We start from the raw sequence: 13,537 nt of genomic DNA on the forward strand, positions 1-13,537 counted from the left end.
ATTGGGTTAAGGGCAGATTAGACACAGCTGAATATAGAATTTTCTGAAGTGAGGTGGGATCAGGATAGAGAGATATGAGGTTGGAAAACATGGAGAAGAGCAGAAGAGATGGGAGGACAAGTGGGATATGGTGGTTTTTACAGTAGGTGGTGCTGGATCATTTTGGATATCAGTATAGAGAAATTGTAGTAACACTGTACAAAAAGTTCAGGTAGATTGATTGCATGTTTAAATATAAAAAATATTATTTGGACAATAAAGCTTTTAGTAGGTAACAAATAAAAATATCTTCATGACCTTGGAGTAGACCAAGATTTTTTTTTAACAGGACACAAAAGCACTATCATAAAGGAAAATGTTGATATATTGGATCCCCTTAAAATTAGGAACTTCTGTTCATCAAAAGGCATCATAAAGAGAGTAACAAGATAATACAGGAAGGTATTTGTCACACAGATAATCAATGGTGGGCTTTTAATTAGAACATCTAAAGAACTGAAAGCTGATAACTCAGTAGAAAGATGAGCACGAGACTTGAACAGGCAGTTGACAAAGTTCTCTCCAAGCGGCCATTTAACACACAAAAAGATGCATAGCCTTATTAGTCATCAGGAAAATTCCATTTGATTGTGATAACATACCAATGAATACCCACCAGGATGGTGGGTATATGTAATGAAAAAGCCTGATAATGCAGATTTTAGCAAAAATCTAGAGCAATTGGGATTTTTATATCTGCCTGTTGGAATATAAATTGTCTTAATAATCACTTGGGAAAACCGATCATCAGCAGTGCCTACTAAACTAAATCTAAGAGTGCTTTGTGATCCAGTAATTTCACTGGCAAGTACATACCCAACAGAAATGTTTACATGTACCAAGCATAAGGTATGCTTAGCATTATTCACAAATGGAAACAGCCTCAGCATCCATCAATAATGAATACATTGTGGTATACCCATACACTGGGATACTATACAGCACTGAAAAAGAGCATGGATGAATATCACCAAATATAATGTCAAGCAAAACCACGTCTGTGGATAAGTGGTAATGTTTGGTCTGGTTACGATTAAGAGTTGAAGGAATGACAACCTGTTCTAGAATTTCTCAGTGCATGGATGAATTTTGTTGACTTTGAGTTTCATCCTAAGGTCATCTGTACAGGCATTTTTAACGTGAACTTTAACATTAATATCTCCAGTATGTTTGTCTTGGGCCAGTTTTGCTAAAGGGCATTCTAGTCGTTGGCTGGAGGGCAGGAACCTGGCTGCCAGGATCTTGGGGGCCTGCTGGGAAAGGGGGCTGGAAGCCCCGGTGGGGATTCACTTAGTTTCCCCCTATTTGCACTTTGATGGTGGTTTCTTTCTCCCAGTCTAGAAACTTTCTGTTTTACTTTCTCTAGAGAATAAATCTCCAGACTTCAATGTCTGCCTGGGTGCAAGTTCAGTGGCAGTCACCTAGATTCACTGGGAAGAGGAGGTAATCTAGGGATCAACTGCTTTTTAATCAGATTTTGCCATATATTTGTTCTTTTACCCTTTTTCACACTTAGTTTTGGAAGTACCTTTTTATTTTATTTTTATTTATTTATTTATTTATTTAATTTATTTTTCTGTTCTTTTATTTTTTTTTCAATATATGAAATTTATTGTCAAATTGGTTTCCATACAACACCCAGTGCTCATCCCAAAAGGTGCCCTCCTCAATACCCATCACCCCCCCTCCCCTCCCTCCCACCCCCCATCAACCCTCAGTTTGTTCTTTTTTTTTTTTTTTAATTTTTTTTTCAATGTTTATTTATTTTTGGGACAGAGAGAGGCAGAGTATGAACGGGCGAGGGGCAGAGAGAGAGGGAGACACAGAATCGGAAACAGGCTCCAGGCTCTGAGCCATCAGCCCAGAGCCCGACGTGGGGCTCGAACTCCCGAACCGCGAGATCGTGACCTGGCTGAAGTTGGACGCTTAACCGACTGCGCCACCCAGGCGCCCCGTCCCTCAGTTTGTTCTAAGGAAAAAAAGAGGTTGGAAGTACCTTTTTAGTCCATAGTACCAGGCAAGTGGTTATCTACCTGGAAGAATAATGGATTTGGATTCCTTCCCAATCCATATAATAGTCAATTTCCAATGAATTGAGGACTTCAATGTGAAAGACAAAAAGAAGGGGAAAAGGAAAGATCTAGACCACATAAATAATGCCAATGAGTCACTAACAAAAGATCGAAAACCAAAAAAAAAAAAAAAAAAAACCCAAACTGAACCAGGTATTTCACGAAAGAGGAATATGAACAAACAAACAAAAAAATATGCTTACCGTATTAACAATGGTGAAAATTCAAATGAAGACCACAAGATGTAGATGAGTAAAGATGAAATCTGATACTGGTAGCTACCAATGAGCTTGTAACTTGGAAGGAACTGCTACCTGGTTGTTGGGAATACATTAGGAAGCAGTTGGGCAGTGACGCGATAGTGGAATGTTTGTGGTTCCACTCTTATGTGTGTACCTCAGCAGCTCTTGGACCTGTACCTTGGGAGACCAACGCAGAAGCATTCACAGCAGTTTCAAAGCAATATACATCTAGTGAGCTAATATTTATTCAACACTTATTTCATGTCAGGAACTGTGCTCATGAGTCGAAAGATATGGTGAGCAAAATCAGACATAGTTTTTGCTCTTTGGTACTCTTAAATTTCCTGAATGACAAATATTATCAGATAATCAGAAGACATGACTAGACCCTTTTCCAGAGAAGACATCCAGATGGCCAACAGACACATGAAGAGATGCTCAACATCAGTCATCATCAGGGAAATACAAATGAAAACCATATTGAGATACCACCTCATGCTTGTCAGAGTGGCCAAAATGAACAACTCAGGAAACAACAGATGCTGGCAAGGATGTGGAGAAACTGGAATCCTCTTGCGCTGTTGGTAGGAATGCAAACTGGTGCAGCTTCTCTGGAAAACGGTGTGGAGGTTCCTCAAAAAATTAAAAATAGAACTACCGTACGACCCAGTAATAGCACTACTAGGAGTTTATCCAAAGGATACAGGAGTGCTGATTCATAGGGGCACATGCACCCCAATGTTTATAGCAACCCTTTCAACAATAGCCAAATTATGGAAAGAGCCTGAATGTCCATTGACTGATGAATGGATAAAGATGATGTGGTTTATATGTACAATGGAATACTACTTGGCAATGAGAAAGAATGAAATCTTGCCATTTGCAGCAATGTGGATGGAACTGGAGGGTGTAATGCTAAGTGAAGTAAAGCAGTCAGAGAAAAACAGATATCCTATGTTTTCACTCATGGGATGTGGTACTTGAGAAACTTAACAGAAGACCATAGGGGAAGGGAATGGGAAAAAAATAGTTACAAACAGAGAGGGAGGGAAGCAAAAACCATAAGAGACTCTTTAAATACAGAGAACAAGCTGAGGGTCGATGCGGGGTGGGCGGGTGGTGGTGCGGGAAAGAGGGGAAAATGGGTGATGGGCATTGAGGAGGGCATTTGTTGGGATGAGCACTGGGTATCATATGTAAGTGATGAATCATGGGAATCTACTCCCCCAAACCAAGAGCAGACTGTATATACTACATGTTGGCTAACTTGACAATAAATAATATTAAAAGAAAAAGGATAATCAAAAATAGATTATAAAATTGCTCTTGGGTAAGGGCTTTAATGCATTCTGTTCTATGAGACTGTATCATTGAGAGGTTGAATTTAAGAAGGTCATCACTACAGTGAATGATGAAATATGTGTAGGAGTTGACAGGCAAGGAACGAAGAGAAGCGTCCTGTAGTTAGAGACGTGATATCTTGTTGCTAGGGAAGGGGAGCGGGAAGTTTAACTGGAGGGGAAGATGGCAAGCCAAAGCAGGAGGTGTAGTTGGGGGCCAGACTCTGGAGGCCTTGAAGGTCTTGATAGGGAGTTTTAAGAACTTACATGTTAAAGACATGGAGATTTTAAGCACAGGGACAACTCAATGGACAAGATCCACATAGATACAGGGTGTGTAAGGGTTAGAATGACAAGAGTAGGATGTACACTAGCTTGGAGGCTGTTGTAGTTGAGGAGAAGGGAGTATGGAAGCTTGCACTTGATTTGGGGAGCATTTAATGATTGACTTCGTGTGAGAAGTAAGAGAAAGGGAGGTGATGTGTAAGGATGAGTCTAAGGTTTCTGGTTTGATAGCATTGGGAGTGATATTGTATAATGGGATATTATACTCTGAAAGACAACCATGTTTGTTGGGATAATTGTGTTTTGCTGGGATATGTAGATTTTGAAGTACCTTTGAGACAGACAAAAGTAGATGTCGAGTCAGCAGTGGAATGTATAGATCTGTAGCTTAGAGACCAGATTTGGGCTGCAGATGCATAATTGGGAAACATCTGTGTATATAGTGGGAAATCAGATCATTGGTGGAGATGAGATGGCATGGGTCAAATGGTAGGAAGAAAAGAGCAGTGGTCCTAGAACTGAGTCTTGATAAACTTGAGTATTTAGGACAAAAGCCACAGAGAGGGACCAACTAAAGAAGCTGAAGAAGAAAACTAGAAATGTTTGGTGTCATACAGAGGGGTAAGAGGCATGGCAACAGTATTGAACGTTGCTGACCAGTACCTGCTGGATTCGATGTCATGGAGGTTGTCAGTGGCCTTGAAGTGAGTGATAGGTAGGAGTCAGACTGGGGTGGGTTGAGGAGCAAGTAGGAGGAACTGTGGAGGGTGCTAGGTATAGATTTCTCTTTCAAGACTTGTTTGTTTGTTTGTTTCTTTCTTTCTTTCTTTCTTTCTTTCTTTCTTTCTTTCTTTCTCTTTCTCTTTCTCTTTCTCTTTCTCTTTCTCTTTCTCTTTCTCTTTCTCTTTCTCTTTCTCTTTCTCTTTCTCTTTCTCTTCTTTCGAGAGCATGTGTGTACAGATGTGAGTGGGTGAGGGGCAGAGGGAGAGGACGAGAGACTTAAGCAGGCTCCAAGCCCAGCACAGAACCCGAGGTGAAATCAAGAGCTGTATACCTAACTGACTGAGCCACCCAGGCACCCCTCTTTTAAGAGGTTTGATGAGATGGGAAGGAGAGAGACAATGAGGAATTGGCTAGAAGAACACGAATAGTGTTTTGTTAAATGGGAGAGAGTAAATATATAAAAGGGAAAACGAGTAATTGTCAGTTATAAGGTTCTGAGAAGGTGGAAGGGAAGGAGTTACTGGTCCACCGCTGTGACGGAAGGAAATGTGTCGAGGGCGGGATACATAACAGGTGCGCATGTTGAGAACTTGAAGGAGAGTTCCTTCATGATGCTTTCTGTTTGCTCTCATGAGAGGGTGGGCACTTGGGGGTTTGAAGAGAAGAAACTTTTGAAAACAGACTGGGAATACATTGACCGATGAAATACAGTCAGATTTTGGTACTGCTCTGGGCCGTTCATTCTTGGTGTCACGCGTTTATGGTGGTGTTGAGTTTTAGCAGCCTTCTCTGCGGGCATCCAGAAAGCAAATCATTGGATTCATGCAGACTTCCTTTGGCTAGATGGGTGCAAAGAGAAGAAAAGGGGCAAGGGTTTAATGAAATGGTAGATGATGGGAGATAATAAAGCAGGAAGTAAGAGAAGAAAAGAAAAGGCCGATGGATCGGGAGAAGATGTCATGGAGTCAATTAAGAGAAGTTTCCCCGAAGTCGAGGAACTATCACAGTGGAAGAACACGCAAGTAGGATCAAGAGCAGATAATGGTTAGAGGGTGTGTTTGAAGTACTCCTCTTGGAGGAGACGCTATACTCTTTCACTTTGGAAAAGCTGTTCGACAGATGGTGAGGCTGGGCAGGGAGGTGTCTGTCAGGCAACCCATCTCGGAAAGCAGAATAGGAAGATGAGTTTCTGTGTGTCTGGTGTTTTCAGGTCCTGCTTCCTAGATTGGGCTGAGGGAGTAGCGCCGACTAATCAAGAGGTTCTTGGAGTTGCCGCTCTCGTCTTGGAAGCGCCCGGCCCCAGTGATAACGCGTTGTGCTGCCTGTCGCTGGGAGCTCCTGGCTGGCTGACTGGCTGCCCCAAATCATCGTGTCACATGTCGTGAAGCTCTTAGCTTCCACTTAACCTCTCATTTCTGTGGTTTACTCATCATCGAGCAGTTATGTGCTCTGAATTCTTTAAGGAGTATTGATACATTTTTGCTGACTTAACAGTATTTTTCCTTCATTTTGACTAATGCCATCTATTTGTTAGAGTGTGGCCGGCACTGTAATCAGTGACTCGAGCGGAGGATACTAACTGGTGGATGGAAATAAACTTGTGATTTGGTGCCGCTCCAGATAATAGCAGAAAGACAAAAGCATGACTAAATCTAGAAAGGGGGCCATGTAAATGCTAAGTGTTAAGATATCAGTATACTTTTAAGCGTTTTGTGCAAAACCACTTCTTCCCAGTTGACAGTAGGAGTTGGTAGGAAGTTTTCTCTGGAAGTAGAAGTTGGGTGAGAGGGTAGGGACAGCGGAGCTGGGAAGAGGGATGTTGGCATCGGGAGATGTAAAGAGGCTTTCGTATGATGCAGCCTGTGAACTCGCCGCCCTTTTGAGAGTTGAGGGGAATGGGCACTTGGGAAGGTGCCTGGTGGGTCCAGCAAAGGGGATGAAACATGAGCCTGTAAGTTTCTAACCACACCCTCAATATCTAGAGTGATGGCCTAATATGTTCCGTGGGTCTGGGCTGGGCACAGTTGGTCAGAGATTGACGTCTACTGAATGCCAGTGGGTTGCGGAAGTCTCGTTTTAGATATCCTAAAACTAGGGGACAAAGGGACATGTGAAAGCCAGATGTTTAGATGTAGTGTCTGTTTTCTGTATCACCCAGTGTTGAAATGAAAATCTTTCTTTGGATTCATGTACACAATTTAGTGAAGGAGCTGGAATTCATGTGACTTGCCTGAGGTCCCAAGCAAGTTTAGTACTAATGACCAACACGAGCGCAGACAACTTGTGGTTCTACTTTGAACCTTTGAAACTCCAAGAGTGTTCTTCTGCCCAGACACCTTTTTCTGCCTTTCATCCGTCATCTGGAGAATGTGGTTTCTTTCTCATGGGCCAAGGCTAAATGAAATGAGGACATTGTTTGGTAATACCTTGGCAGATATATTCAGAGTTGCCTTGTTTTCTTTCCTCATAAACGTGTAGATTTTTCTAAGGCAAAAAACAGACGGTGCCTGACAAATTGCTAAAATCTAAATGTCAGCATGACGGGGACTGTGCCCCCTGGAAACATTTGCCTTGGTGACGTTTTCAGACAGATGCTATCAACTGTTTTATCATGAGAGGTAATCTTTTGCACTTCCCTGTATGTAGACTGGTGATGTACATCGAGAGAGACAGCAGAAAGACCACTCCAGGCAAGGACCTGCAAAGCAGCAATGAATACCTGTCCAAGTGCCTGGACCTTCTCATCCGTCACATTGTGCACGAGCTGCCGCGGATCCTGGGTAAATTCTCCTCAGGCCCCTTGACGCTTCCCTTCCTGCGCTTGGGCTTTTAGGCCTCGCCTCTTTTTTCTTCTGGTTTCTCACTTAACACAGGAAAGCGCAGTGACACCGTTTCTTGAATGTGTAGTTTCAAGATTTGAACTCAGGATTTGCTTTATCTGTTTTTACAATTATTTTACATCAGCGACATGACTGAGGCAGCGAGCAGGCTAAAGGTTACGTTGAGGTGTCATCTGTGGTAAACTGGCAATTTTAGAAAATAAACACGAGAAAAAGATTGTCAGAGCTTAAAATTGGGTTTGGGCCTTTTGTTTTAGGTGACTTTCTCAAGATTTCCTTCTGCCTAATTCTGAAGAAAAGACTTTTTTCTTTCGGGTTACAGCCACACATTTATTTACCCTTAAGAGAATCTAAAAATGCATAAGGATTAGCATTTAATATTAAAGAATTTTGATATTAAAATTCAAAGTTTGAAAATTTCTTCGGTTTGAAAAGCTTTAAATAATATTAATTTGCAAAAGATGTTTTTTTTTTTTTTTCTGGCTGATCTGTTATTTCATTGTTATTTGGAGAAATTAAAGTAATCTAAGGAATGTGTACATTTAGCTTAAATTTCATTCCATGCTTTTCCAGCAGATGTAGCTATAAACCAGAAATGTTTAAAATGTTAAATTTGATCCAGTTCCTTATGGTAGAATATACTCAGAAATTCAGAGCATTAAATCAGAATAATGAAAATACCTTTATGGCTGATTAATGGTATCTTTTTGCTCCTTACTAATACTTTGAGAGATTTTTTTTGGTTGTTAATGACTGCAAATAGAACATTTCAAATATTTTTTGGATTATAACCTTTTTTTTTTTATTAAAAAAAATTTTTTTTTCAACGTTTATTTATTTTTTTGGGGACAGAGAGAGACAGAGCATGAACGGGGGAGGGGCAGAGAGAGAGGGAGACACAGAATCGGAAACAGGCTCCAGGCTCTGAGCCATCAGCCCAGAGCCCGACGCGGGGCTCGAACTCACGGACCGTGAGATCGTGACCTGGCTGAAGTCGGACACTTAACCGACTGCGCCACCCAGGCGCCCCTGGATTATAACCTTTTAAAGTTTAACCCGAAAGCTACAGTGTGGTCGATTGGTAGTTGACTTGCTTAGTGCCAGACTCATCCTGTTTTAGGGTGTGATGCTAAGATTCAGATGTCCACAGTGTAAGTTTTATTATTGGACTTTTCATCCAGTGAGAAGTTTTAGGAATTGATCTTTTTTTACTTCCATCCTATTTTATTATTTAAAATTGCAAGCTATAATCTGCTCACTTATAATTAAAAAGATTTTTTTAATGTTTCTTTTTTTTGAAAGAGAGAGACACAGAGCATGAGCAGAGGAGAGGCAGAGAGAGAAGGAGACACAGAATTTGAAGCAGGCTCTAGGCTCTGAGCTATCAGCACAGAGCCTGACATGGGGCTCAAACTCACAAACTGTGAGATCATGACCTAAACTGAAGTTGGACACTCACTCTACTGAGCCACCCATACGCCCGTGTTCATATATAATTTTTTAAATACCCTTTCCCTGTTTACAGAAGTAAGAAGTGCTCATGGTTAAAATTTAGAAAAGACAAAAAAAAAAAAAAGGGAAGAAAAATCATTCTAAAACCAATACTATATAAATTTTACTTAGAATTGCTAGATGAAAGATGAAGCTTATATCCATTCTGTCCCCTGAGGCTACAGTTTTCTGTTATAATCTCAATATGTGTGAAGAAAACAGCACAGCCCCTACCCATTTCTTTTATTTAGAGATTAATTACTGTAGTAATCCCATTAGTGTTCTAGCCATGACCAGTGGTCCCTAAGTATTTATGGTCTGTAACCTTCATGAATGATCCCGGATGTGCTTTGCAGGTGACATTCTTAACGCCTTGGCCAATGTTTCTGGTCGTAAACACCCATCAACAGTCCAAGCGAAACAGCTGAAGATGTGTCTCCCCCTGATGCCTATAGTGCTTCACCTCGTAACTTCTCAGGTACTATTTTATTAGGAAAAAAATAATAGAAATGTGACTCCTGTCTAGGTAAGCTGGAGCCTAGAAGTATCAACTCAGACAAAATATTTTCATTTTTGGTTTCTTATACGTGGCTTTCAGGATTTAATCTGTGGAAATTCTCATCACACAGGTGTTTCGACCTCAAGTTGTAACAGAAGAGTTCCTTTTCAGTTATGGAACTATTCTTGTGAGTAACACTGAATTTTTCACGTTCCTAATAAAAATGTGGCTGTCTCTACTGTTTGTGGAATTTGGTGTCAGAATGAAGTAATTTTAAAATCCTTGTGGTATTTATTTGTCTCTAGGGAAGTGACCTTTTTATATTTTTATCTGTTGACTGTAATAAAATTTGACATTTGGAGAAAAATACATTCTCTCTTGATAATGTATTTTGTTCAGATAGCGCCCAAGCAGGGTAAATATGTCTGTAGAAAACACTTCAATAGATTTTAGTATTAAACGTCATGAAGAAATTTAACCTGGCAAGAATGGAATGCTGGGAATGTATTATCATCATGATTTACTTATGTTGTCCAGTTATGCACAGTATCTCTTTTGAGGATGGCATTTCTCCAAGTTAAGCTCAACTTTACTTTTTCTTTAATTTTGGTGAGAAGGGTAGCAATGAAAAATCATTGTCCTATCTTTTATTTCAGTTTTTGCCCACAAAAAGTAGTCTTTCTGTTCAGTTATGGCTCATGAATGATGTTATTTTTTTTCCTAGCCTGGAATACAGTATATGTCATTGATAAAATGGGGAGCTACACAAAGAGAAAGCTGACGTTTGTCACACGGTATCTCCAGTCTTATTTGATGGTTAATAACAAACACCTGAGATTTTCAAAATGCCACTGAGGTTTCTAGTTAAGATGAAGTGAACATCTCCACTTTATTGTAGGTTTGAAATTAAAAAACAAAAATGATTGTCATCCCCAAATGAGACTGTAGTTTTCTAGAAGGTTCATCGTAAGGTATGACGTTTTGAAGTACAAATGTTGAGTGGAGGTCACTGATTTTTTAAGAAGTGTGTTCAGGGGAGGCGGTAGGGTCCTTTTGTCCCCAATTTCAAACCTTTATCATCCTAAGTGCGTTGAATCCTAATTTCTGTAAAGTATAGAATTGTGGTTGTACGGTCATGAATTTGCAAATTATTCGAATTTCACTTACCACCTTCTTTTATGTTTGCTTTTAATTTCTTTTAATTTGCTTTTTAATCTGTTTTTAAGTACTGGCATGACTTTTGGCATGACTATACTTCTGTAATTCATTGCACCGACATATGGATGCCTGGCAATGGTGATTTTGCCCCTGCAGCCATCTTGGAACCTTGTGGCACAGTGTTTATTTGGGATGGGGATAATTGTCCTTGTCTCTTCTCTTATTTTTGTTCTCATGCGGAACACTTTTCTCTGCCTACGTTAGCTGAGAACGCTTTAGGTTCTCAAGGAACAAGCAAATCTGTCCAACTAAAAGTCTTCATGGACATTCAGGAACGGTGTGTGTGTATTTTTGAGAGAACGCATCTGCTCTGTGTAATGCTATCTATGCTCCATACAAGGGAGGAGGCCACACCAAGGAGGGATCTCCTCATTTCTCCCAAGAATGGGTGAACTCTGTGCAGGGTGGGAGGTATTCTGTAGGGTTTTCTTAATATAGGCCCTTTTGGGAATAGATAATAGTGTGCCTGGTCGAAAGATAATTAGGATAGTGGAAAATCTTTGGCAGTAATTTTTTTTCCTTGATAATGGCATTTAGGTAGAGTGAGCTTAGGCAAATGAAATGGAAAAGGTCATTTGGCTTTCTTTGGGCTGTTTTCCTAGTTTGAATCATGGCCGGGCCCAGAATCTTTCCATTATTTTTCTCATCACATTTGTTATTTGGCCTTAGCTGTGTGTTTATTGTTCTTATACTTAGTGTTGACGGCTTTGATGAAAAACTAGTGAAGGGAAAGGAGTACCGACTGAAATGAAGGACCCAAATTGAGTTATGTACAGAGTTCTTGTGCATGTTATTATGCACTGTGGAGAGTTGGTGGTTGCTTCTGTGAATTGATTCATAATCTGTCCAGAAGATGCCAAAGGTATGACAGAGGTGACAGCGCCCTACTGATGCCACCAGGCAAAGGGAACTTACCCGACATCCTACAGCTCCTTGGAAATTCACAGTGCAGATTTGCATATTAAAACCGCTTGGGTTTTGTGCTTTGAGATAATTCTTTTAATTTTTGCTAAGGTAGCGGTTTCCTGGACTTATTTGAGAATTTTGTTTGTTTGTTTGTTTTGTGGGGAGCAAAGGGGGCTGCACAGCTCTAAGTGTCCTGTAGAGCAGTCCACAGCATGGCTTTGTGAAACTGTCCACAGCACAGTGCATCTTCTGTCCTGGTGGCCTGAGGGAGCAGTTCATTCACGTGTATGTGTTTAGGACTGTGTTTTGAAAGCCTTATTGTTCCATATGGAGATAAGTATTTTTAGTGTTTTACAAAATGCATCTGGGAGAGTAGCTTGATCTGCCCTAATCTGAGGTATCAAGTGTGGTTCGTCTTTAGTAATTGTGCCCAGTGGCAGTGGCTTGGCACCCAGAACTTTCTGGGCTTCCCCTGAAGCAGCTGTCTAGGAGCTGCAGGCCTGCCGTCCGTGGGTGTGGAGACGGCAGTCAGGCTGGGGTGATGGCCACTCGTTAGGAGGGTCCCGCCGGGTGGAGGGAGCGGTGGGACTGTACCTCGCGTTAGCTTCAGTTTCCAGGCATCGTTTGCCTATTTGACTCATAGACATCTTTTTTTTTTTTTTTATTTTTTGGTAAAAAAAAAATTCAGGATACTTCTTATACACGGACACGTGAGTATAGGAATTAACGTTTTGTAAACATTTTTTCCCCAACGATAATGAAGTTTTGGTCGTTTTATGTTTTAAAGAGGGAAGTATTTGGAAACAATTTAGCAGGGCACCTTTAAAACCATTATTAAGCTTTCAAAGGGTCCAGGCAAAAGCTGATAATTGCTATTTTCCCTTCTTATTAACAGAAACAGTGTGTCATCATACCCGCCTCCCTCTCTAGTTAAAAAAAAAAAAAAAGTAGGGACGGTGTGAGCAGTAAAACATCTGGGGAAGTGCTATGGGGAAATCCTGTGGTGAATACCATCGCTCTTTTGGGCCTCCATTGAATTGGGCTGGGAATTAGGAAGTAGTGAGATTAAGGAAATACGCTCGGGAACTCATGATGTATGTTAACCTAATGTTCACTGTGTTTCTTGTGTCCTTTTGAAAACGCTGGTGATTAATGAGCTGACGAAGAGGATTTTCTTGTATTTTTTTTCTTACGTTCTGGCCTTGTTAGTTTTTAAAAGTGCAGTGATTGTGTGGCGGTTATAATTTCCTACAAAAAAAGCCATCACAATTCTAATTTTCAAGCACAAGAAGTGATAAAATTATTCTGGTAGATTTTAATACAAAAATATAATCGTAACCTCCATTATTAAGAGATCTTCACTTATCCTGGGCGTTGAGATAATTGTTTAAGAAAAGACATGCTTCCTGTCTCTTGCAGAGTTTTGTTTTAAGTGAATATTGTTTTGTTGGTAGGTATTGACTTCAGTTGCAGTGGGTAGAGCAGAGAGAGTGCACTCTTACATTTTTAAAAATACGATAAATGTGTCTATTCTCTGCCACACAAATGTTATTCTGAGTCTCCCTCCTCCCTTTTATGAACCGTGGATTAATTCACATACATGGTTTGCTACAGGAGCTCATTTCCAGCTTCTTTGAGGCACTGACTAACATTGCAGAGCGCTGGCCTGCCCTTGAGGTGCAGCTTTCCTCTCTGGAGGGGGTCATTTTCTGCCCCCCACTCCTCCCCGCAGTGAGCCTGGCTGTGGGGTAGGCATCCATGCTTTTTGCTCCTCTGCTAAAACTCCCAGCTTTGAAGCTGGCACCCTCAGGAGATGGCCTGTGTTACGCCCTGTGCTGTGTTCCTACAGATTCCTGGGTCATTGCTGCTCGTTCCTCGGAAT

At 40.8% G+C, this 13,537-nt stretch overlaps 1 protein-coding gene across 20 annotated transcripts in view; it reads left to right on the forward strand.

The window, feature by feature from the left end:
* Window positions 1-13,537, forward strand: part of ULK4 (unc-51 like kinase 4) — a 577,159-nt gene that overhangs the window by 186,035 nt on the left and 377,587 nt on the right. For all 20 annotated transcript variants that reach the window (XM_045037803.1, XM_045037798.1, XM_045037797.1 and 17 more), the window contains 3 exons: window positions 7,348-7,481; window positions 9,389-9,510; window positions 9,662-9,718. In XM_045037803.1, coding sequence (XP_044893738.1) covers window positions 7,348-7,481; window positions 9,389-9,510; window positions 9,662-9,718 — 313 coding nt within the window. The remainder of the gene's footprint in view (window positions 1-7,347; window positions 7,482-9,388; window positions 9,511-9,661; window positions 9,719-13,537) is intronic.

The sequence above is a fragment of the Felis catus genome, chromosome C2 (genome assembly GCF_018350175.1).
Source record: "Felis catus isolate Fca126 chromosome C2, F.catus_Fca126_mat1.0, whole genome shotgun sequence".
Taxonomy (NCBI): domain Eukaryota; kingdom Metazoa; phylum Chordata; class Mammalia; order Carnivora; family Felidae; genus Felis; species Felis catus.